Source organism: Haematobia irritans, chromosome 3, assembly GCF_050003625.1.
Source record: "Haematobia irritans isolate KBUSLIRL chromosome 3, ASM5000362v1, whole genome shotgun sequence".
NCBI classification, from domain to species: domain Eukaryota; kingdom Metazoa; phylum Arthropoda; class Insecta; order Diptera; family Muscidae; genus Haematobia; species Haematobia irritans.
Window position 1 is genome coordinate 223521604 of NC_134399.1, and position 27841 is coordinate 223549444.

The following is a 27841-nucleotide window of genomic DNA, read 5'->3' on the forward strand; positions in this document are numbered from 1 at the left end:
TAAAATAAAACGCAGCTATGCTATAGAGGAACGCAACAACAAAGCCTTGCATCAACAACGACGATGACGTTTCGATTTGAGCAGAAGATATAAACAAACAACACCGTAAATATTTTCCTCTTAAATCTCTTAGTGCCCTAGTGTTTAAATTGGGCTTGAAGCAAATCACTTGACGATTCTTCCCATATCGAATTATTAATTTTTCTCGTAATTTTTTATTTTACCCGAATTGCCGGCTATGAGAAAGCTGGTAACAGCTGTTCGTTGGAAGAAGCCAAAGGCGGTTGCAAACGCCGTTAACCTCGTATGAGAGACAGGGAATAAAGAGGTTGAATCACGACTACAAAAATAAAAATTTCAATATGTTGTTTACAATTTTAAGAAGTCAAAATCAGCTGATAAAAGAATCTTATGGCATTGGTAATGGCCAGTTTCTCATCCTCCGATTAATTTTAACCGGAGGGTAGACCTCCGGTTAGTAAAATTTTTGTATGGGATGATAAATAATAAAACAACATTGAGAAACTGGCCCTAAAAGTGGCAATTATTTATTCTTTCAATTGTTCTGAAAAAAAAAAAAATAATTCAAATCCAGAGAAAAGTGAAGGTTCAGATTTAATTGCGTCACCTATGAGTTATTGTGAAGTGTATAATTCGTCGGATGTACGCCGTTATGAGACAAATAAGACTATAATACCCACCAAAGTTAAGAATGGGTCAGTCAAATGGCTCTTCGCCAGCTATTAATAAAAACAGTTCATGATGCTGTTTAAAAAACTGATGTGCGTGATATTTTGGGACTGGAATATGTTATACTAAAGTCATCTTGGAATAATTCTCCAGCTTTGAATGTGTGAGTTGGTTTTAGATGCATTTGGTATGCAGTGTCATTTGGAGAGCTGCAACCACCGTAAACATATGATTTTGGCATATTAAAACTTTGTCGAAAAAATTGTAATCATATGGGCCCATGATTTAACCTTCTTGTTCAGCCATGAATGCACCTTATGCTATGTTCCCCATACTAAAAAACAAGTTCAAAACACAATTTTTCCTCCAAAAATTTTAGAATGTGAACCCACCTTATTTGGAATATACCCTGAATAAGATACCCTATTCAAAATATATGTCAAAATATTGAAATAAGTTTCATAGGAAAAAAGAATAAATAAATGCTTTTAAGAACATGGACATGTGAAAATAATATAAAACATTTTTTCCCTTTGCGCTCGCGGTAATTATTTGGACGTAGGTTGCATATATGTGAATTTCGAGTAAATGTGAATTTCTAGTTTCCATGGTAACAGTCAAACTAAAACATCTCAACCCGGTGTGAACGGTGAAATGTTTTGGAAAAACGAGTCACTGGGAACATAGCATTACAGATTTTTAGTTATTCCGGACGACAGTGCTCATTTCGAACATATCCCATATATCGGCCACATTATAATATACGTCCGAAGGCATAATCGATACTGCTGCATGTTTATGGGATCGATAACACATTTACCGATTATTTAGTCACCGCCGACAAGTCGTATCGGTTAGACACACTGTAAGATTCTTTACAAACACCGACATTCCGTCCGGAATATCTGATATTCTGTATCGGTTAGACACACTGTAAGATTCTTTACAAACACCGACATTCCGTCCGGAATATCTGATATTCTGTAAAGCGCATAACGGAGAGTAATGACGATAAGGCCGAGTCTATGTTATGTTTTCGCATTAAAAGGTGGGTGCTATTCTATACATTACTACCCTGCCAACATTTTTTGAATTTAACGGCACTTCTGAGAATCCCCACCACGTCGAAAACAGTTGTATACGATATCCAAAACTCGTCGCAAAAGTGCCTTCACTATTGAGATGTTGTTCCACGCCAATTTACTGAAAAAAATATCGCCTTTTTAGATAAGTTTAGAACGACGCCAATAAGAGCCCTTCCAAACTATTAGTATTGTAAAAGAATCATTCCCTGCCAGCATTTCCAAGTTCCATTTCATCCTCATCGCTAGCAAATCGAAAATTAAGTGCTGAAAATACAGTTATTACGATTAAAATTGTGAAAGGTATATTGGTGTACAATTTTCGACTTTCCAAAGGGAATAAAGTGATAGTTTTTCAGATATTTTTCCAGACACGCTACCTCCATCAAGAATAAACACTGATAGACGCTGGAACATCAGCCGAATATAGGAGAATCGCAACATATAAATCAACATAATTTCTTTTTTAAGGCATTTTGTTCAATGTGTTTTTATTCGTATAAATGCCTGGAATAATTTATAAATTTTTATTCAAATTAATAAACATCTATTTTACTTGACCACAATGATTCTTAAACAACTATCTTAAAATTCACTTTTTCTAATAGTTTGAAGGGGCTCTTATTGACGTCGTTCTAAATTTATCTAAAAAGGCACCTAATAATTGCACTCATGCGATACTTTTTTGTAGTAAATTGGTATGGTGACGGCGCTTTTGCGACTAGTTTTGGATATTGTATATGACTGTTTTCGACGTGGTGGAGATTTTCAGAATTGCCGTCAAATTCAAAAAATGTTGGCAGGGAGATTTTAAACGCTCTAATTACGAACTTCAGCTTTTCGTCAGGGTTTCGGTCCGGAAAAACAAACCTGCCAGCATTTCAATGTCGGGCAACCGCCACTATAATTCTTAGAAAAGCCATTGGAGCGCTTTTCCGCAAACTTATAACCTGTTTCTGTATATCGAACGAGCTCTATCGATCGACTGAAATGAATAGAAACAGCTGATTTTTTGTTATAAATTCAGCTGTTTGTTTCCATTTCAGTCGATCGATAGAGCTCGTTCGACATACAGAAACAGGCTATTAAACTTACCGCCGTCAGTTTTACCAACCGGCTTTTTTTATAATAATAAAATTTTAAAGCATAGTTTTTGGCAATCCCCATTGGGATTGTGTCTTTGATAAGTCTAACGTTACCAATACTAAATAATATTGCTTTACGCGTTGCCTATGCGATTCAAATGTTCATTGGATATATTATTTTATAAATTACGAATGACTTCACTCTACCCAAAAACATAAACAAGATTCTAATACTACGTTCGCACTGGACGCGAAATCTCGCTATTTAGAACCAAATTTTCTTTACAAATCTCAAGTGTTCTAACTGGCAAAATTACGAGATTTCGTAGATTTGAGCATTTAACAGCTGTTTGTAAATATATCTATATATAAACCCGTATGTAGACACGCAAACACACATTCATCTACAAGGATAATTGGATCAGGATTGCAAAAAGAGCATTTTTAGTACTAAAACCACAGTTGTAAAAGGCAGTATAGGATTTTGAAAGTGATTTTGTTGAAATCCTCTACGAGCCAGCTGATATTTGCCTATTGCTAATCTTCTGAGATCTAGGAGGATTTCGGCCAAAATCCTCGTTTACGAGGATTTCGTGTCTAGTGCGAACGTAGTATAAAGCGCAAATAAAAAACGAAATATTATCAAAATTAAAGCTATTTTAAATGCGTTTATCATTTTAAATATTTATTTTGCCGAAATAAAAAATGAAATACTTATTTACAACAACTCTGTATAAACAATAATATATTATTCCTTACGACTGGCACGCCATCTTAATGCCAGATAGGCGGAAATTCTAAAAATCAATATGAGCACAATCAAACCCAAGAAATCTAAGGGGAAATTGCTTTCGGAAAAGTTCAATGTTTCCAAAATAACTTTGCCGGAACTGGGACAAGTAGTATTCGTTGAAGTGCAAACAATTTCTCCAGATTGAACATCGGCCCATTGATTGATAAGTAATCCCTCATTGGCATAACGAAACCAAGAGAAGTATGAAAGCCATTTAAAATAAACTGGTACTGAACCAGAATTAAGGAAAAATCCACCAAATAGCAAGAAAGGTATAGTCACGGGTGGTCCAACGGATAAAGCCATTGATGTGGATGAACTGGCGCATGATATCAGATAACCAAATGAGGTGGCTACATTGGCCACCAAAGTAACCAAAGCCATGGCGCTGAGAAAATGTGTAAGTCCAGGCCGTAGGCCAATCATGGGATATGCTATGGCGGTAAATAGGAAAGGTACTACCAAAAACAATGGCAGTTCCGCTATAGTCTTGCCCAGAAAATATGTATCGCAGCGATACAGTCGACTTCGAGTTTCCCTCATAAATACCGGTAACTCCGATGTGAAAACCTGTGAGAAGATACATATATAAAATTGTTGTTCTAAAACTGTGTTTTTCTTTTCTCTTCAAACCTACATTGATGACAGCGAACACGTTCTGAAATGTCATATTGGTGAGGAATAAAAATATAGCTCCATTGATATTCATTACGCCCACCTGTGTTAGTGGCTGTTGTAAGAAAATCAAACCGATCAATATGGCAACCATCTGAAATACAATGGAAGTGTAAAAATTATTACAACTTGATCTGAAAAAAATATAAGGAGCAAATTAAAAAGAATGTAAAGATTAATAGAAATAAAATAAAATAAGAAAAGTAGGGATGCGTCTATGAAAATAACATTAGAGGATGTTTCTCAAAACAGCTGACTTCATAGAAGAATTTCACAAATTGGTGTTTATCCTCCAGTACTAAACGGAAGATTGAAACATTCCTACTACACGCAAAAAAATAATTCTGTCCTCCCAAACGAAATTTTAGACAAGCAAAGTTCGTTTCTCATTTGCTTTTCGCTGTAAGGAAGTGTATTTGGAAGAAAAGTATATACTTTTTGTGATAAACGTTTATTCTTTTCCAGGATGTAAAAACAATTTCATAAAGACAAACTCAAAAAAAAAACTTGTTTTCTTGCTAATTGCATTTTCCCTCACATCTTTCTCACATCCACGAGGTTTTTTAGTTCTTAACACCTTTTTCTTGTAATACCAACAATGTAGAAGAACTTATACGATTTTATAAATTTTTAAAATTTTTTTACCTTTCGCCTGGACGGAGAATCGAACCGCGGACCATGCACTTTGTAAGCCAACACACTAACCACTGAGCTATGTACCTGTTATGGTCATCAATAGATAAATATCCATATAAGTTATATTTATATAGCATAGCTTGCGGCGTCCACGAACCGAATAAACAAAGTTTATTTAACAGAAACACACATTTAGTTTGGCACCGTGGAGCAGTGGTTGCTACGTCCGACTTGCATGCCAAGGGTCGTGGGTTCGATCCCTGCTTCGGCCAACGTTTTTTTTTGTTTTTTTTGTTTTTAAATATATTCCAGATATGTGCGGAAGATTCCGAAAAAATGTTCAACATTACATTGTAGTATATTAAATTTTGAACTGTAAAATGTGTCTTATTAAAGACCTAAAGTCAGAAAAGAATAGTGTTTGATATAAACGAAATGGACTGTGTTGTTGTTTCAAAAATAACTTTTTTTATTGAAAAAAGAAAATTTTTGTAACAAACGAAATTTTTTGGTGATAAAAGTTTAAAATTTTCGATGCAATTCAAAAAACTCTAACAAAAGAAAAACGTTTTCGGTACACGTTTTCCAAACTTTTTTTCTTTGCGTGTACAGTTAATGGTGTTTCCATGGTTCTGCATGCATTATGCTCCGTCCAGTCTATACGTTTATCCGGACGGAATGTCTGTGTTTGTAAAGAATCTTGGAGAGGGGCCAATCGCTAAGAATTGTCGGTGATTACTAAATAATCGATAAATGTGTTATCGATCACATTAACAAGCAGCAGGATCGATTATACCGTCTAACATAAATTATAATGTGGCCAATATCTGGAATATGTTTGACACGAGCACTGTATAATCTTATAGTCTGGACGGCGCATTAGATATGTTCAAATTTGCAAGTCAACAAGAAAGGGGTATTCTGCTTTTGCTCAAATTAGCACCTTTTTACTACACGCTGCTTCCATGAAGAATAAACACTGATAGACGCTGTAACATTAGCCGAATATAGCAGAATTGCAACTTATAAATCAACATATTTCCTTTTTTAAGGCATTATGTTCAATGTGTTTTTATTCGTATAATACCTGGAATAATTTAGCGCATTAGTGACGGCACTTTTGTGACGAGTTGTGGATATCGTATACGACTGTTTTCGACGTGATGGGGATTTTCAGAAATGGCACCAAATTCAAAAGATGTTGGCATTCTATTTGCAACATATCGCAATATTGGTCTCAGATCCCGCTAAGTGTAAATATTCTGGGTCGAGGTGCAGAAATGGATCGGTATTCGTCAAATTTTATTTTGAAGTTTCAATTACTTGTCCTTATTGTGTTTTAACATATGCAAAGTAAAATTCTGAAAATTTGGGACTGGTCCATACACACCAGGGACTAGTCCTGTACCGATTCTGTGGTTGATCCATTTCCCGTAGGGTTCTTTTACGGCCATGTGGGCATTCTTTTATGGCCATGTGGACATTCTTTTATGTCCAAGGATATCCACGTGGAATGTCTGGCAACAATTCCTAGTGGTGAAAAAAACTTGATAAGCGATGGCAACACTGTGCAATTTTCCGCCGAGGAATTAGAAGAGATATTAATTTGGCGACACGCCGCTATCTGTCACGGTATTCCGTTGCGGATTTTGAGCTTCCTATAAGAAATACACATAAACAAGTGTTCGCCTACCGCCTATCGCTACCATGTAGGAAGTCTGGGGACATGTGTCTCTATGTCACCACTTTTGTCAACTATTATGGTGACATTGTCGATAATTTGTCTACAACTTGTCTACAAATATTTCTCTGCCTTTAATGTGTAGAGAAATTTATGACAAATGAGAGTCAATGCTTCTTCTTCCTTTTCATTGTTTCGCTTTTTTGGTTGTGAAAAAAAAACGTGATATCGCAATAACTGGACAATAGTTTAAAAAGAAAAGTGCGTTTTATAAGCGAATTAAAAAATGAATAAAAGAAATTACAAAAGACTTGTGAAAAAGCAATTAAAATTGTACAAGGATAGAGCAAATGCTGAAGAAGAGTTAATTTCTAGAGAGAGCACTTTCAGTGATTTTGTGCTGCCAGAAGAAAATTGTGAAACTTTTGAAGATTTTGAGTTAGCTAATTTGCCCACTCCAACTCTGAATTTGAGGGAAAAACTGAAGCAGTGGTACATCGAAACATCGCCTTCCAGAAAGTGTTTGGAGAAGCTGCTCAGTATATTGCAGGAGGAAGGCCTAGACGTTTAATTTATTTAATTAAATATACATAATTAATTTAATTTAATATATATAATAAATATAATTTTAATATCTAATTTTACGCCTTTTTATTTGGTAAAAAAGTGTTGACAATGGACTACTGATTCAGTGTTCCAATGTCTCCATATGGTTCCAAAAGTACCACCTAGTCAGTAGTTCTTGTGTCAGTACTTCATTCTCAATGACAAGTACATGTTAAATGTCAATAGAATTTTACATTGTCTGGGGTATATTTGGTCAGTAGTACTGGCGACACAGTCAATAGTAAATCAGTACTGTTTCACTATTGACATTTCCTACAGGGTATGGTTACATTTACACACTAATGCAACTACAATATAAGAGGACTTCGAATTAAACCCCAGACGGAGTCAAACCTACCGTAGTTTGTATTAGTCGAACTTTGACAAGCAAAGGTTCCTTTAATGTAGAAATCCATGATCGCCATACAATAGCACGAAATTGTGTAAGCCAAGAAGCCTTATAGGTATAACCGATATCTTCATCTTTGGGTGTACTATCCGATTTAGCTACAATTTTCTGTACACTTTGTTCCATTTCTCGAGCAACTCTGTAATAGAAGATTGCCTGGTTATTGGATTTTTCCATATGTTTTAGACAAAAAATTCTTCTTACTTTCCAACAGCAAAATTATCACAAATTTTTGATATGCGATCTCGAGACTGAACTTCACGACCGGGGACCACAGCCAAGACTTGAACATAGAAATCAGCTGGATTATAATTGGTAGGACATTGGGCACCAATACTAATTTTTACAAAAAAAAAAAAAACAAATTTCATTAGATATCGCCCGAAAATATAGACTTTCCAAACTTACAATGAAAAGAAATCGACAGCTTCATTGGGTGTTCCCAGAAAAGCAACTCTTCCTTCGGCCATTAATAGTATTTTATCGAAGAGTTCAAATAATTCCGAAGACGGTTGATGTATAGTCAATATTACGGTTTTACCACGCTCCGATAGTTTCTTTAAAACCTGGACCACACTATGAGCCATGAATGAATCCAAACCAGATGTGGGTTCATCACAAATCAAAAGTGGTGGGTCGGTTAAGGCTTCCGAGGCGAAAGCCAAACGTTTACGTTCTCCTCCAGACAATCCCTTCACTCTGCCTGGAACTCCAATAATGGTATTCTGACATTTCCCCAATGACAGATCTTGTATGACCTGATCAACTCTTTGCATTTTCTGTTTCTGTGTCAAGGTACGTGGCATGCGTACGGTAGCCTGGAATATGAGATGTTCTCTTGCAGTCAGCGAACCTATGAATAAATCATCCTGTTGAACATAGGCACATCGTGCCTGCATTTCCTTAGCATCTACGGGAAGACCATTAAGCATGCGCATACTGGAGGGGGATACTTGTACTCCTCGAGCCGAGCGAAAGGCTAAAGCATTAAGTAGAGTTGTTTTGCCAGCTCCAGAGCTACCCATAACAGCTAACAGTTCTCCTGGATAAGCAATACCACAAACTGAAAGAAATACATTTTCACTATATATGGATGGAACAATTGTCGGGAAAATTAATTATCTCATACCATTTTTGATTAAATGTTTCCTGGGTTTAGGTATATGCCTCTCATTACAAAAAACTCCTCTTACGCGATTGGTAAATTGTTTCCAATTTGATCCTGGCTGATGGACTTCACCGAAAACATCAAGATTATACCATGAATAGGTCAGTTTTTCCGATATAGATTCATTTGAGGCCAAGGATCCGTAGCTCTTATTGAAGCCTGCATTAATGGCTGATTGTTCTAATGTTCTTGGAGGCTATAGAGGAAAAAAATAGAGATTTTTAAAAAAGTGAAAGATTGACAATTTTTTATTAAAAACAAGTAAGTAAAGTAGATAGTTGGGCGGGGCCGACTATATCATACCCTAAACCACCATTACAGAATTAGTAATTATAAGCATTTGTAGGGTAACATATAGGTCTGGGAGATAAACCGCAGTTGCATATTTAAGAAAACTAAGGGGTATATGTCTATGGGTGCTTTGTGTCAATCTGAATATAGCTCATAGTCAATGTTGCCACGGAAAATGTTCGGTTTACCCTACAAGGACAAAACAAGTTCCCTACTTTCCCATACATTCCCAAACAATTTTCCCTACTATATTTTTCGTTAAATTTAAAAAAAATTTACAAAACAAAAATGGTTCTAAGTAAAACATGAATATGCAACGTATATAACTTAGAATATAAATTTTGTATTACCACCAAGGTTGCCAAAGTTGGTAGAATTCTACCCAAATTAGTAATCTTTTTTGTTAAATCTCTATAAAAATAAAATTTTGGAAAAAGTTTCTATAAACAAATTTTTGTGAGAAATTTTTCTATAGAAATAAAATTTTGACAATAAGTTCTATAGAAATACAATTTTGAGAAAAAATTCCACAGAAATAAAATTTTGAGAAAATTTTTTATAGATATAATATTTTGAAAAAAATTTCTATAGATATACAACTTTGACAAAATGTTCTATAGAAATAAAATGTTGACAAAATTTTCTACAGGAATAAAGTTTACCACACATTGTTAAAGATGAAGCCTTGCCGGCTTCTAATTTCCTCCTCTAGAGCCACCAAAATGTAAAAATTATTACAAATTGTGTTGAGTGAAAATGTCCTACATTGTGGCCCTACGTCCTTACAAGACGCTAAATATCAGAAAAACCCTACATATAGGGAATTTCCCCTACTTCTAGCAACACTGGCTGTGTTGATATTGCGCCTACGGAGCTAGTATGCCACTAATATTGAGCCCATTATTAAAAAAGAGGAAATCGTTAAATTAGTGTGAGTAATAACTACAAAATTGTAAAAATCGAGCAATATTCTTATGTAAGAGCTACAAGTACGTATAAGTACGATCGGCTAGTACATCAAAATTTGAAATTTGAGTAACATTTGTTAATAAATAAGAGTACTATGGCCAAATTTGGGAAAATCGAGCGATGCATATATATGGAAGCTATATGTAAATCTGAACCAATTTGCATAATATTTTGCGGGTTTGATTAATACCACAAAAGGTTACCTTGTGCAAGATTTGAGTAAGATCAGTTAAGAAATGAGGCCTGTATGGTCAAACATAAGGTTATTAGGGGCGAATTTTTCAAAATCGGCTGATACATATATGGGAGCTAAATCTACATCTGAACCGATTTCGATGAAATTTTGCACATATAGTTAGTACTATAGATGACTGGATCTAGCCAACTTTTAGTAAGATCGGTTAACAAATAAGGGTTCTATGACCAAATTTGGGAAAATCGGGCTATACATATATATGGGAGCTATATCTAAATCTGAACCGATTTCGATGATTTTTTCCACATATAGTTAGTGCTATAGAAGACTACATTTAGCCAAATTTGGGTAAGATCGGTTGATAAATAAGGGTTTTATGGCCAAATTTAGAAAAATCGGGCGGTACATATATATGGGAGCTATAGCTAAATCTGAACCGATTTCGATGATTTTTTGCACATATAGTTAGTGCTGTAGAATATTATAATTAGCCAACTCTGAGTAAGATCGGTTGATAAATAAAGGTTTTGTGGCCAAATTTGGGAAAATCGGGCGATGCATATATATGAGAGCTATATCTAAATCTGAACCGATTTGGATGAAATTTTGCAGACTTGAAGGGCGATGGAAAAGATTACCTTTTGCCAAATTTGGTGACGATCCGTTTGAAGAAACGCGCAACGTGACCCCATTTGTCGAAATCGGGTGACACATATATATGGGAGCTATATCTAAATTTGATCCGATTTCTTTCAAATTCAATAGCGTTTCGTCCTTGTGCCCAAAAAACTTCCTGTACCAAATTTCATCAAAATCGGTTAATAATTGCGACCGGAATCCTGTGAACAACAAATACATGGACAGACAGACGGACGGACGGACGGGCGGACACCATGTGCTAGATCGACTCAGGAGGTGATTCTGAGTCGATCTGTATTATTTTATGGGGTCTAAAATCAATATTTCTGGTAGGCACATTTTTTGGCCGATCAAACTTATTATACCCTGACCACTATGTGGTTTACGGTATAAAAAATCGCACAGTGAGCCGATATTTTAGGCTCTTTTAGACTATTCAGTCCAATGTGATACCACAGTGGTGAACTTCTCTCTTATCACTGAGTGCTGCCCGATTCTATGTTAAGCTCAATGACAAGGAACCTCCTTTTTATAGTTGAGTCCGAACGGCCATCCACATTGCAGTGAAACCACTTAGAGAAGATTTGAAACCCTCAGAAATATCACCAGGGGATAATCCACCGCTGACAAACTTTTTGATGTTTGGTTCGAACCCACGACCCTGTGTATGCAAGGCCGACATGGAAACCATTGCACCACGGTGGCCATCACACTGTAACTAATATTGTAGAGAATATTCTACACACAAAAAAATGTTTCTGATTTAATCCCGAAATTAATTGATCCAATTAATTTTTTTTAATTGAAATGTTTTCAATCACAGCAATTATAGTAGCAAGTAAAACTTTTATTGAAAATCTATTAAAATATTTGTTTTCTAAAACTCAATTACATTTACATGTATACAGATGATGTGTGAGTTTAAGGATCAATTTACCAATACCATTAGGTAAATGTAAAAAAATATCTCTCTCTCCAAAGACTTACAATGTTTTTGAATGAGTCATTCAAATAAGTCCATACGACCGATATTCTGTCTAATGGTCCGGTAACGATTATTTGTTGCACACTTTTTTTTTGCTATTATTGTTGTGGATTTTTTTTCTCACACGCCCAATTCAATTGCATTATCGTCCTTTTGTGCATTCATGAGCAGGACACATACATACATACATACAAACCGAACAGCATATTGACCAACAAATATGCATGTATGTGTTGACCATTCATGGGACATTGGTCACAGCACAATACTTGTATTCTATTTGAAGACCATCCTTATTCGTTCATTCATTCATGCATAGATGAATCCATTCATTCATTTGTTCGCTCATTGAGCCGCTCCTTTTGAATTCATATCCATATGGGCATGAATGAAAACCTAGTAAACATTTGGGAATGTATTTGTGTTTTACTTTTCTAAGACATCTTTAGGTCTAGGTCCAACACATTTTATCCATAAGAGAAAATCCAGAGAATCTCCAATGAGGGAGTTCTGCATTGATCTTATGTCTCAATCATTTTATTAATTAAACGTGGACATAAAATTCCATGACCGTACACATAAGTTCAATATGAGATACTCGTACACTAAACTCAAAAAAAAAAAATTATATGGCACTAAAACCAATTTAGTTAAATTTTAGTTCATGGAATTACTATGATTTGAGAAAGTTTTCTTGACTGTAAAATTTTTTGTGTACACTGAAAAAATATTTATGTGATATTAAAGATTATACGACCTAAATTTTAGAACACTCAATTTACACGATATTAAGAACAAGGGTTTTTTAAATAATGAAATTTTAATTAAAAGAAAGTTTAAAATCATTGCTTCAAAAAAATTTTTTTCATTAAATTTTGGACAGAAATTTTGGAATTTTGCCTACCACCGTTAATGTCGCAAATTTTCCTTAATGTAAAGAAACGCAGTTTTCATTGAAAGAAATCGTTCTTAGATTAATTGAAATATAGAATCCTTAGATTTAAGATAAAAAAGCTTCAATTTTGGACTAAGGCTTTTTATACCTTTGGTTTAGTTTTTTTTTTTTGGAATTAAAAAAAAAACACTTTTTACATTAAAGCATCTATTATAATGTGGATTTTAAATTCGTATTTGTTTGTAAGTGAACCCCAAAATGTTTAAGGGAAGGTAAAAATCTTTGGATCCAAGTAAACTTTTTTTTTTGAGTATACGTTTGTAAAGTGAACCAAAAAAGGGGAAAATTATGCACAAATGGAGCATAAAGATTTACTAAATTCATGTCTCCCACAAATAGGTTCAGAATTTATACTAATTATGCGCCCATCATGAACTTCGTATGGTTCTACATTGAAAAAATATTCTCGTGAGGCCAAAGATTTCATACGAATGCGTTTTTTGCTTAGCATAGAAGACGCATTTCTCTGAAATAAAGTTTTTTCCTTGTCCAAAAAATGATCAACTTTTCTATAAAGTCGTTTTTTTCTTTATATTTAAGGGATTCAAATTAAAAATCGGTATCTTAAATGAAAGAAAATTGTGTTTGAGTGAGGTCTACTTGACTTTAATAATTCTTAAAAATTAATGAAATTGTCTTTAAATTTGTAGTCTTTTTGTATAGGAGATGTTTTTCAACACTTTGTTTTAAAGACGATTTTTACTTGAAACATAGCATAATTTCTAACTTCAAGTAGAAATTATGCTATGTTTCAAGTAAAAATCGTCTTTAAAACAAAGTGTCTGAATTTGAAAATTTAAGTTGTCGTTAACCCGTTTTTAAAGGACTTTAATTGCATATGAAGACAAAAAAAAAAAAGAAAAACAGAAAAGACGATTAAATAAAATTTGGCTCAGAATCAATACCAAAATCATTAGTGGAAAGACAAAATCTTTGGAACCGGGGATGCTTTTTTTTCTGTGTAAAGGCATACACTGAAAAAACAGTGAACCCACCAGGAAGAAAACTTTCCGTTAATTTTAGAAAATTTTGAATATTTGTAGAAAATTTTAACTAAACAGTATTACAAACATTGGCATCACGCCAATGTCCTAAAAATAAGTAAATATTTTTCCACAAATTCAAAAAAATTAATAGACATAACTAAGTTTTTTCACTTGTTAAAGAAAATTTTGTAGTTTGAAGGAAAAACTTGGAGTTTAAAATTGCAAGAATGTCTTTAGTGACATACGAAGTTCATGATGGACGCACTTTTGGTAAAATTTACAAATTTAAAGAAATTCTGAACTATTTTGTGGAAGACACGAATTTAGTTTATCTTTGTGCTTCATTTGAGTCTATTTTTTTCCTCGGTTTTAGTTAATTTAACTAACGTACACAAAAAAATATTAGAGTAAAAGAAACTTTCTCCAAACATAATAATTCCATGAACTAAAATAAAGTTAAATTGGCTTTAGTGAAATAGAGAGTTCACTTTTTTTTGAGTGTACAAAGTTCATACAAAGCAATTTTGAACTCCATTTTTTTCCTTCAAACTTCAAATTATTTTAACAAGTGAAAACAAAAAAAAAAATAGTTTTGTCAAGATTTCTTTTTTAGATTTTGCACTATACTTCTAAAAAGGGACGCCCCTTTCTCCAATCAAATATCGAGAAATAATAGGTCTGTTCGCGTACTTTTCCAGTAAAAATATCCAGTAAAAACTAGCAAGAAAGTAAAAGTATATTTTACTCTCTTTGCATAAAATTGCTGAAAAGTACACGAACGGCATCCAGTAACTATGTTATTGGCACATTCATATTTTTTAGCTTCTAAAATATTAAAAACAAAAAACAGATCCTTCACTGAAAAAAATATTGTCGTGAGGTCAAAGATTACATGTCTTTAAAATACGAATACAAATTTTGCTTAGCATAGAAGAAGCATTTCTCTAAAATAAAGTTATTTTCCTTGTCCAAAAGTCGATAAACTTTTCAATGAAGTCGTATTGTCCTTATAATTAAGTGATTTGACTTAAGAATGGGTATCTTAACATGAAAGAAAAAATTTATGGGCTAAGGTCAATTTGACTTTAATAATTCAGAAAAATTCTTTAAATTTAATGAAATTGTCTTTAAATTTGTTGTCTTTTTGCATCTTGACTACAAAGCAAAAAATCGTTCAAATATAGGACATGTTTTTCAAAACTTTATTTTAAAGAAGTTTTTTACTTGAAACATAGCATAATTTCTACTGGAAGCCGAGTCCTAATTTGGAAAGTAAAGTTGCCGTTAACTCGTTTTTAAAGGACTTTGATAGCATATGAAGAAAAAAAAGCTGAGAAAGCTAAAAATAAAAATTTGCTTCCTAGAAGCAAGTACACAAAACCTAAATTTAAAAGAGAATTGTGTCTTAAAAGTATTCTTACTTGTATTCTCCGCTTCTTTGGCTCGGAATCAATACCAAATTTCTTAAAGTAAAGACAAAATCTTTGGAACCAAGTATGTTTTTTTTTCAGTGTTTTTTATTAATTTCCAGCTGTAGTTGTGGAACATGTACATTGTACTGGTGCTTTTTATACCCTGCGCCACACTGTGCAACAGGGTATTATAAGTTAGTGCATATGTTTGCAACACCCAGAAGGATACGAGATAGACACATGGTGTCTTTGGCAAAAATGCTCAGGATGGGCTCCTGAGTCGATATAGCCATGTCCGTCTGTCCGTCTGTCCGTGAACACATTTTTGTAATCAAAGTCTAGGTCGCAGTTTTAGTCCAATCGACTTCAAATTTGGCACAAGTATGTGTTTTGGCTCAGAATAGAACCCTGTTGATTTTGAAGAAATTGGTTCAGATTTAGATATAGCTCCCATATATATATTTCGCCCGATATGGACTTGTATGGCCCCAGAAGCCAGAGTTTTACCCCAATTTACTTACCCAATTTTACGCAATTTACTTAAAATTTTGCACAAGAAGAACAACTAGTACTATAGACGAGTGATCCAAATTTTATTGAAATCGGTTCAGATTTAGATATAGCTCCCATATATATCGTTCGCCCGATTTACACTCATATGACCACAGAGGCCAATTTTTTGCTCCGATTTAGTTGACATTTTGCACAGACAGTAGAATTAGCTTTGTAGCTATGCGTGCCAAATTTGGTTGGAATCGGTTCAGATTTAGATATATCACCCATATATAGCTTTCGCCCGATTTATACTCATATGACCACAGAGGCCAATTTTTTGCACAGGGAATAGAATTGCCATAGTAGCTATGCGTGCCAAATTTGGTTGAAACCGGTTCAGAGTTAGATATAGCTCCTATATATATGTTTTTCTGATTTCGGCAAAAATGGTCAAAATTCCAACATTTTCCTTGTAAAATCGCCACTGCTTAGTCGAAAAGTTGTAAAAATGACTCTAATTTTCCTAAACTCTAATACATATATATCGAGCGATAAATCATAAATAAACTTTAGCGAAGTTTCCTTAAAATCGCTTCAGATTTAAATGTTTCCCATATTTTTTTACTAACATTGTGTTCCACCCTAGTGCATTAGCCGACTTAAATTTTGAGTCTATAGATTTTGTAGAAGTCTATCAAATTCTGTCCAGATCGAGTGATATTTAAATGTATGTATTTGGGACAAACCTTTATATATAGCCCCCAACACATTTGACGGATGTGATATGGTATCGAAAATTTAGATCTACAAAGTGGATCAGGGTATAATATAGTCGGCCCGCCCGACTTTAGACTTTCCTTACTTGTTTTTGTTATCAACAACCAACTGATAACGTATGCTATGGTTTGCAAGATTTTACTGGGAAAAAATCATTAGCAAAAACTCCCTCCGGCTCTATTTTGCTGGCTTTTTGTTGTAAACGAACGACATCCAGTAAACATTTCAAAAATTATGGGTTCTCGAACGGAGCTAATGTTAACTATCCCTGGAAATTTCAAGAAAATGGGGGAACTTTTCTTCAAATTTCCAAACGTCGGCCAAGGGGACAGTGTTGCCAGTATTTTTCTGGTATGCATTCAAATGCTCGAGAGATAAAAGAAATTAGGACTAAGTCCTTACGAAACGAGTAAAATTATAAATTAGCCCTGGGTGCCCATAATAAAATCATGTGTCCCTTTCTAGTCCAAATGCCCTATTGTATGTCGTGGAATAAAGAGGAGCAACATTTCTATTTTAAATTAAGGTAGAAATTTAAGGTCTTCATGGAAACCTGATTTAATATACTGAACCATTATCGATCGAAAAAATCCCGGAATTTATTGAAATTTCCACCGAATACCCAAGTCCCAAACTCAAAAATTTCAACAATTTTAACCCCATCTAGGGAGCCACCGTGGTGCAATGGTTAGCATGCCCGCCTTGAATATTCAAGGTCGTGGGTTCGATTCCTGCTACGACCGAACACCAAAAAGTTTTTCAGCGGTGGATTATCCCACCTCAGTAATGCTGGTGACATATCTGAGGGTTTCAAAGCTTCTCTAAGTGGTTTCACTGCAATGTGGAACGCCGTTCGGACTCGGCTATAAAAAGGAGGTCCCTTGTCATTGAGCTTAACATGGAATCGGGCAGCACTCAGTGATAAGGGAGAAGTTCACCACTGTGGTATCACAATGGACTGAATAGTCTAAGTGAGCCAGATACATCGGTCTGCCACATAACCTAACCTAACCTAACCCCACCTAAAACAAATATTCCCAATTTGGAGAAAAATCTCCAATACTGGCAACACTGCAATGGGGAGGTTCCCCACCTCACCCAAGAATTGAAAATAAGGTAGGAGATTTTTTCTGCATTGGAAAAAATATTGACTTAATATGAAAGATTATTCAACCCAAATTTTAGGATTGTTTTCTTTAAATTTAGAACACAAATTTTGGAAATTTGTGTCCCGTAAAGTACAGAAAAACATTGTTTTATTTTAAGAAACCATACTCTTTGGATTAAGGATAAAAAAACTTCAAACTAGATTAATACTTATTTTGATGATTTTGAATCTTTGATTTAAAGTTTTTTGGAAATTAACAAAAAATTGTTTGCTTTGAAGTATCTGCTTAATTTTGGATTTTATCACAAAAAGTTTTCGCAAAATTCGATAAGTAAGATGTGTAACCAAATTAAAATTTTATAGAGGGTTGATTTAAAGCTAGATAGCTCTTTAAACAATCTCTTTATTTTAAAGATGCCGAATTTTTGGCTCGGAATCAATACTAAAATCCGAACGTGAGGTCAAAATCTTTGAATTCAAGTAAACTTTTTATTTTTTATTTAAAACCCAAGTTGAATCAAATAAAAAACTAATTAATTTTTAAAATTCCTATACGATCTTTATGAAGATTCTTAGCATAAAGTCGAAAGCCATAGAATTTAGAAAAATTCCTGGATGGATATTTTTCTCCTGATTGGGGTCATTAGCTCAATGGAAATATTATGTGACCGGAGAAAAGATTTTCTTCAACGGCCAAAAGGTTTTATCACATTTTCAATAGAAAATGTTTGCAACGATAAGAACCCGTGTGTGCGTGTGTGAGTATGTGTAGATGTTTGTATTTATCTATGACTGTATGAGAATATCTGCAAAATAAAAAAACTTATGAGACCAGGATGGCCGTTGGTCCTCGGACATATTGTTTGGTAACAAATGATTGCGGCACTCGGTCTGATGCTGCACTAAAGATGGTCAAATGAAATTTATGAACAACCAGAACAAAAAAAAAAAAAAAACAAAAAAGGAAAACAACATAGATTTGTGTCTTTTTTTTCCTCCCTAGGCAACTCTATGCATTATTTTGCCCCATCTCTACACCTACACCATTTTGGTAGGTTGACAAATATTGCTTGTCCTTCGTCCGCCTGGAATAATCTAATACAATTGTCAGACATTTTTGTGGTCAAATTGGAACACTTGCCGCGCTCCTCTACTTAGTGTTTGTGAAAAATGTTAGCCTGGGCTTGATGGCGAGGGTCGCCTGTGTTGGTGTAGACCCAAAAGACATATCCGCCCAAATTGCAATGGCTCTATAATAAACATGGACAAAAGAATGCTGGTCATCGACTGGCTGGGCATATATAGATTTTCCTCGTTGCATTGCTGGCTGGCTATTTCGATGGATATTTCGATGTCCTACTTAAATCCATAGCCAAGTGAGAAAAATTTAGTTCTTACCACCACACATCAATTTATTGTGAGGGCTTATCTCCCAGAGGAGAATTGCTACATTTCTGTGTTCTTTGATAAGGACCTCAATTCTAGTATGAACAAAATTCAAAAATTGTTAGTATTTTGGGGTGTGACATTCACTCTTTTATTTTTAAATGACAAAAAAATATTTGGCTATTGAATGGCATAAAATTCCTAATGAAAGTCTGGCTGGGCAATTAACAGCATTTTAGCATTTTGTCTGCCATTTAAATTAAGGAAAAATGAGCCGATAAATTTGAAGAATGTTAATGAAAGTGGAGGGAAAATAATTTCATTTGATTGTTTGATATCTGGTGGAAGAGGGTGGAATTCCGACTTTAGCGATATTTTGAAAATTGTTTTGAAGTTTGCCGGGAATGTAAAGTTACTACTTCTACAAAAAGGGAGAACTTACGCAAAAAAGACTTTGTAGTATGATCTTACACGAAAATTAATGTTTTTGAAAATATTTATATATTATATTAGTATATATTATTTCTATGTATATTATATTTTATTTCTATAAAAAATTTTGTTAAAATTTTCTTTCCATAGAAATTTTTGTAAAAATTTTATTTCTATAGAAAATTTTGTCGAAATATTATTTCTTTAGAAATTATTGTCAAAATTTTATTTCTATAGAAAATGTTGACAAAATTTTATTTCTATAGAAAATTACACGAAAATTAATGTTTTTGAAAATATTTATATTTTATATTATATTAGTTTAGTATATATTAGTTTATTATATTAGTTTAGTATTTATATTATATTAGTATATATTATTTCTATGTATATTATATTTTATTTCTATAGAAAATTTTGTCGAAATGTTATTTCTTTAGAAATTATTGTCAAAATTTTATTTCTATAGAAAATGTTGGCAAAATTTTATTCCTATAGAAAATATTGGCAAAATTTTATTTCTATAGAAAATTTTGTCAAAATTTTATTTCTATAGAAGAGTTTGTTCAAATTATATTTCTATAGAATATTTTGTCAAAATTTTATCTATAGAAGAGTTCGATGAAATTTTATTTCTATAGAAGAGTTTCTTGAAATTTTATTTCTATAGAAGAGTTTATTGAAATATTATTTCTATAGAAAATTTTGTCAAAATTTTATTTCTATAGAAAATTTAGTTAAAATTTTATTTCTATAGAAAATTTTGTCAATATTTTATTGCTATAGAAAATTTTGATTTTGTCAAAATTTTATTTCTATAGAAAATTTTGTCAAAATTATATATCTAAAGAAAATGTTGGCAAAGTTTTATTTCTATAGAAAATGTTGGCAAAATTTTATTTCTATAGAAAATTTTGTCAAAATTTTATTTTCATAGAAAATGTTGGCAAAATTTTATTTCTATAGAAGAGTTTGTTCAAATTATATTTCTATAGAATATTTTATAAAAATTTTATTTCTGTAGAATATTTGTCAAAATTTTATCTGTAGAAGAGTTTGTTAAAATTTTATTTCTATAGAAGAGTTTATTGAAATTTTATTTCTATAGCAAATATTGTCAAAATTTTATTTCTATAGAAAATTTAGTTAAATTTTTATTTCTATAGAAAACTTTGTCAATATTTTATTGCTATAGAAAATTTTGTCAATATTTTATTGCTATAGAAAATTTTGTCAAAATTTTATTTCTATAGAAAATTTGTGTAGTACCTCTTAGTTGGAGAGGAATATTTATTTCTATAGAATATGTAAAACGAGTTTTTATTTGAAAAATTTTTTTGGAAAATTTAAATCCTTAGAAAATTTTGTCAAAATTAAATACAAATCGATGATTTGAGTTTGGCAAAGGAAAAGAGATATGATTGAAAATTTGTTTTGGTAGTAGCCGACTATTAAACCTTTTTTCGGAAGGTTCAAGTGTATTTCACTTTGGGTTGAGTGAATTACCAAAATTTATTCTGATAATTGGTTGATAGTTTTGCTGCAAGTAGAGGATGCTGATGAGGAATGTGGTAATTCCGAAACAGCTGTACATCCAACCATCTTGCAGTCTATAGGGCTTTACCCAAATAAATTTGACAAGCCTACTTTTCCTCTGTTGGTTAAGCTACACTTGTAGTTTAGTCAATGCATGGCTTAAGGCTGAGATCAAAAACAACAATAACGATTGAAGAGAAGCCAACAATAACAAACAAAACGAATTTTATTTCTATAGAAAATGTTTGTATAAATTTTATTTCTATAGAAAATTTTGTCAAAATTGTATTTTATAGAAAATTTTTTCAACATTTTATTTCCATAGAAAATTTTGTCGAAATTATATTTCTTTGCAAGATTTTGTCAACAGTTTATTTCTATAGAAAATTGTAGCACCATTTGATATTTGTAGAAATTTTGCCAAAATTGTATTTCTATAGAAAATTTGTTAATATTTTATTTCTATAGAAAATTTTGCCAAAATTTTATTTCTGTAGAAAATTTTGTCAAAATTTTATTTCTATAGAAAATTTTGTCAAAATTTTATTTCTATAGAAAATTTTGTGAAAATTTTATCTGCATAGAAAATTTTGTAAAAATTTTATTTTTATAGAAACTTTAGTTAAAATTTTATTTCCATAGAAAATTTTGTCAAAATTTTATTTCTGTAGAAAATTTTGTCAAAATTTTATTTCTATAGAAAATTTTGTCAAAACTTTATTTCTATAGAAAATTTTGTCAAAATTGTATTTTTATAGAAAATTTTGTCAAATTTTTATTTCTATAGAAAATTTTGTCAAAATTTTATTTCTATAGAAAATTTTGTAAACATTTTATTTGCATAGAAAATTTTGTCAAAAATTTATTTTTATAGAATTATTTTTGTTAAAATTATATTTCTATAGAAAATTTTGTCAAAAGTTTATTTCTATAGAAAATGTTGTCAAAATTGTATTTCTATAGAAAATTTTTTCAAAATTTTATTTCTATAGAAAATTTTGTAAAAATTTTATTTCTATAGAAATTTTTTTCAAATTTTTATTTCTATAGAAAATTGTGTCAAAATTGTATTTTCATAGAAAATTTTGTCAACATTTTATTTCTATAGAAAATGTTGTTAGTATTTTATTTCTATAGAAAATTTTGTCAAAATTGTATTTCTATAGAAAATGTTGTTAGTATTTTATTTCTATAGAAAATTTTGTCAAAATTGTATTTCTATAGAAAATTTGTCAAAATGTTATTTCTATAGAAAATTTTGTAAAAATTTTATTTCCATAGAAAATTTTGTAAAAATTTTATTTTTATAGAAAATTTTGTAAAAATTTTATTTTTATAGAAAATTTTGTAAACATTTTATTTTTATAGAAAATTTTGTCAAAATTTTATTTCTACAGAAAATTTTATTTCTATAGAAAGTTTTGTGAAAATTTTATTTCTATACAAAATTTTTGTTAAAATTTTATTTCTATAGAAAATTTTGTCAAGTTTTTATTTCTATAGAAAATTTTGTCAAAATTGTATTTTGATAAAAAATGTTGTCAACATTTTATTTCTATAGAAAATTTTGTCGAAATTATATTTCTATAGAAGATTTTGTCAAAATTTTATTTCTATATTGTATCAACATATTGTATCAACATTTTATATCTGTAGAAAATTTTGTTAATATTTTATTTCTATAGAAAATTTTGTAAAAATTTTATTTCTATAGAAAATTTTGTCTAAATTTTATTTCTATAGAAAATTTTGTCAAAATTTTATTTCTATAGAAAATTTTGTCAAAATTTTATTTATATAGAAATAGAAAAAAATTATTTTTATAAAAATTTGTCAAAAATTTATTTCTATAAAAAATTTTGTCAAAATTTTATTTCTATAGAATTTAGTCAAAATTTAATGTCTTGAAAAAATTTTGTCAAAATTGTATTTGTATAGATTTTTTTTTCAAAATTTTATTGATATAGAAAATTTTGTCGAAATTTTATTTCCAGAGAACATTTAGTTAAAATTTTATTTCTATAGAAAATTTTGACAAAATTTTATTTCTATCGAAAATTTTGTAATAATTTTATTTCTATAGAAGAGTTTGTCAACATTTTATTTCTATAGAAAATTTTGTCAAAATTTTATTTCTATTTATTTATTTTCGGCTATCATAAACCTTTTTTCGGAAGGTTCAAGTGTGGTTCACCATGGGTTTAGTGAACTGCCTGAATTTATTCTGATAATTGGTTGATAGTTTTGCTACCTTTTTTCAGAGGGTTCAAGTGTGGTTCATTGTTGGGTTTAATGAACTGCCTGAATTTATTCTGATAATTGGTTGATAGTTTTGCTGCAAGTAGAGGATGCTGATGAGGAATGTGTGGTTGGCCAAATAAATTTGACAAACATTCTTTCCTCTGTTGCCCAGCAAAAAAAAAAATTGGAAGTTGTTCCACAAACATTTCTTTTAAAGCCCATCCCAGAATCCCCCATCGAGTTTTTTCAACTTCCAAAGCAGTCCTTTTGGACAAGTGCACAAACACTTCTTCTAAAGCACATCGTGGGATCCCCCAATGATTTTTTTTTAATTTCGATGCAGTCCTTGTGGACAAGTATTAAAAAGAAAGCAATCAGGCTATTTTAATTGCAAATTGTGTACAATCAAATTTTACAAAAAATAGAAAACTAAAAAAAAAAATAGAAATTAATAAAAAATGTAAAAAAATAATTAAAATAAATAAATTTCATCCCCGCTGGGATTTGAACCTGTGGCGTTTGACTTTTTCGCTTCCATGGAAGTTCTTTTGAGAAGGTTTTGCAAATTACGAGAATTTTTATTTTTTTTTTAATGGAAAAAAATATATTTGTATGAAAATAATATATGCCGAAAATAAAATATAATCGTTTTTATATTTTATTTTCGGCATATATTATTTTCATACAAATATATTTTTTTCCATTAAAAAAAAATAAAAATTCTCGTAATTTGCTTGACATAAAAAAAAATTTTTTTTGAAAAATATTTGATAAAAAAATGCCGCTGGTGAGATTTGAACCTGCGTTTCTTATTTTTTCGTTCATACTAATAAAGAACATCTCGAGAAGCAATTAGAATGTTATTCCTTGGTGTCGTATTACGATCATATCACAAACATTTGAATTGACCTTTCGACGCTTTATGTTCAATGGCGTTTGTGGCTGAGTGTACTAAGGCGTTCTGTTATGGTGCCAGCAAACCCAGGTTCAACCCCTGGTAGGAGCGAAAAAGTTTTTCAAATTGTAAAAATTAGATAATAGGAAAATAATTGTGTAATAAAACATATTGATGAAAAAAAGTGAAATTGGTTGAAAAAAATTGTTTTTTTTTCGCTTTTTAAATTTCTTCATTCAAATTAACTTCCAGGGCACAACTTCTAAAGTAATTCAAAGGATCCAAAAAGTGGGTACTTTCGTCCTATGACAAGCCCATGTAAAATTCATTGGAGATGATCCAAGTTTGCACTACTTCCGGATCACAGATTGGGGATCCAAACTACTTTTTGGAAGCTCTTTTTTTGCTGGGTGGTTAAGCTACAATTTAATTTCTGTAAAAAAATTTGTTAAAATTTTATTTCTTAAAAAAATTTTATCAAAATTTTATTTCTATTGAAAAGTTGGTCAAAATTTTATTTCTATGAAAATTTTGTAAAAATTTTATTTCTATAGAAATTTTAAGTACCTCTTAGTTGGAGAGGAATATTTTGCCGTAGTTGCTATACTAATTGTTTCTTCTTCTTAGTCGCTACCCTAATGTACATATCTGGTATACATGTTGTAATTCGATATCAATAACCGCAATCGAATAAAGGGCGCCTCTACCGTTCATTTAAGACATGTACTCGTAAAACAAACAACCGCAAACCCTCGGGTTAGATGCAACAGTGAACACCTAAAAATAACAGAGTCCGAAATATGTAAACAGAAGAGAAACGTAAAAAGGTAGTTATCTAAATAAAAAAATATTAGCCTCATAACAAAAAGACAAAAGTGTATAACTTATTTAGAATAAATTTTGCAAAATGAAATTTTATCGAGGCGGCTAAGGTCTGTTCCGCTAATCGCATTTGCAAACCGCAAAATTTTATCTCTTCCACATTTCCTAGTGATTTGATTTGAAATTCCTCGGTATACATACCAACTTGCTTTGATAACACTTGAATTATTAATGTCTATTTTGTTTGGAATTTTGAATTATTGTATCTGACTGACGTTTTACTTTTATAATCCATTCTTATTTATTTTAGTTCCATTTATGTTCGACTTGAAGATTGATATTGTACTTGGTTATGCTGCAGTGAAACTTTAGCATTTCTACTCACATGATTAAGATTTTCCACTGAAGTGGCTGTGCGTTTTCTTGATGTTTCGTCAATTAACAAATCTTGGTCTTCTTGGCCCATTTTAGAGCAATTCTAAATTATGGTTTTGCAAAACAAAAATAATCTTAAAATTTCACAAGTGGTTCACTATGATTACTGAAACAGGTTAATATTTTATTTTATTTTTATTTTTTAATGCAAAAACAAAATATTTTATTTCATTTTAGATTTTATATTTTTCTTTTTCTTTTCTATGTTAACTGAAGTAACGACGCACCCAGACTGATTTTTCTAATGCAACGGTTTCTCTCTGACTGACTTGTTGGTTGGTTGGTTAAATAAATGAGATGAATAAATTTAGATGGCAAATACTAATACACTGAGACAAAATGTAATGCAACTACAAACATTTAACGTTCACTACTACTCCAAACAATTGGATATTTCTTCGTAATCATGACTGTTTAAGTTTTTTCCAGAGATACTAGAATGGATTGTTCCACTTCTGGAAAAGTTCTTTAGAATTCGAGATTGCAATCAGAATCATAAAAGTAAGGAAATGCTAAACTCGAGCTGGTCGGCAATATTAGAGCCGCACCACTTTACCTAGAATGTTAATTCTAATCCCTTTGTAAAACTTCACGTAAATTGGAGTAAAACTTGGGCTTCTATGGTCACATCAGTGTAAGTCGGGCAAAAAGTATATGCGAGCTATACACGCAGAGAAGAAACATGATTGTCACAATCCTATTCGAAGAGCAAAATAATATGATAGGAGCTATTTTTGCGGCGACCATGTAACATTTTCATCTGCAACCATGTTGGGTCAGTGAACATGGTTCTAAGAAAAATAAAATTGTCCTCATCTAAAATGTTATTATATTGATACAAATAATTTTGTTTCAATCAAAAGAAAATGGTCACGATCTAAAATGTTATGGTATTCGTCAAAAGTGGATTTCTTCCAGTTAAATGAACATGGTCACAATCTAAAATATTTTGATCTTTATGAAAAAAACTTTTTTCGTCGTCGAAAAAAGGACGCCACTTGATAAAAGAAAACAGAAAATTAATTTTATTTATTGGTTTTTATTTATTTATAAATCAAATCATTGTTTATTTGTATTTATAATGTCGTGCAAGCAAACATCATATATTTTTACACACTCTATTTTGGTTCAATTTCAATAATAAGAAATCATTCAATATTTACTTGTGCCCATCAAATGTACCAACGCAGACATCATGTAACTACAAATAAAAATAAATTATACCATATATCAAAATGCAGAACAAAAAACAGGTACATTTTTATGCCATCCACCATATGATGGGGGTATATTAACTTTGTCATTCCGTTTGTAACACATCGCAATATTGCTCTAAGACCATAAGGTATATATATTCTGGATCGTGGTGAAATTCTGAGTCGATCTAAGCATGCCCGTCCGTACGTCTGTTGAAATCACGCTAACTTCCGAACGAAACAAGCTATCGACTTGAAGTTGTTATTGCTGTAGGTCGGATGGTATTGCAAATGGGCCATAGCGGTCCACTTTTACGTATAGCCCCCATATAAACCGATCCCCAGATTTGGCTTGCGGAGCCTCAAAGAGAAGCAAATTTCATTCGATAGTATATGGTCTCTATTAACCATGCAAAAATTGGTCCACATCGGTCCATAATTATATATAGCCCCCATATAAACCGATCCCTAGATTAGGCTTGCGAAGCCTCAAAGACAAGCAAATTTCATCCGATCCGACTGAACTTTGGTACATGGTTTTGGTATATGATCTCTACCAAACATGCAAAAATTGGTCCACATCGGTCCATAATTATATATATCCACATCGGTCCATAATTATATATAGCTCCCATATAAACCGATCCCCAGATTTGGGTTGCGGAGCCTCTAAGAGAAGCAAAATTCATCCGATCCGGTTCAAACATGGAACGTGGTGTTAGTATATGGCCGTTAACAACCATACCAAAATTGGTCCATATCGGTCTGTAGTTATATAGCCGATCCCCAATCACACAACAATTGGTCCATATCGGTTCATAATCATGGTTGCCACTCGAGCCAAAAATAATCTACCAAAATTTTATTTCTATAGAAAATTCTGTCAACTTTTTTATACCCTTCACCACTACTGTGGTACAGGGTATAATAAGTTTGGGCATTTGTATGTAACGCCAACAAATAGTGGTCATAGACCCATCTTTTAGTATACCGATCGGCTTAGAATCAAATTCTGAGTCGATTTAGCTATGTCTGTCTGTCTGTCTGTCTGTCCGTCCGTCTGTCTGTATATGTAATTTTGTGCACAAAGTACAGCTCGCAATTTAAGTCCGATCGTCCTCAAATTTGGCATAGGGACGTTTCTTGGGACAGAGTAAGTCCACGTATGGACTTACTTACAATTTCGAAGACGGTGTTAGGAGGTTTTAAGATACCTTGCCATCGGCAAGCGTTACCGCAACTCAAGTAATTCGATTGTGG

The 27841-nt window shown here is 32.0% G+C and overlaps 1 protein-coding gene across 1 annotated transcript; it reads right to left on the reverse strand.

Annotated features, from left to right (window-relative positions):
* Positions 1 to 3505: 3505 nt before the first annotated feature.
* Positions 3506 to 25636, reverse strand: LOC142232407 (protein white-like). Its single transcript, XM_075303218.1, has 7 exons — positions 25336 to 25636; positions 8787 to 9021; positions 8066 to 8720; positions 7862 to 7993; positions 7607 to 7796; positions 4288 to 4419; positions 3506 to 4220 (listed from the first exon to the last, which is right to left on the reverse strand). Exons 1-7 carry the CDS (start codon positions 25414 to 25416, stop codon positions 3606 to 3608), a joined length of 2040 nt encoding a protein of 679 aa, XP_075159333.1. The 5' UTR covers positions 25417 to 25636; the 3' UTR covers positions 3506 to 3605.
* Between the last annotated feature and the right edge of the window lie 2205 nt (positions 25637 to 27841).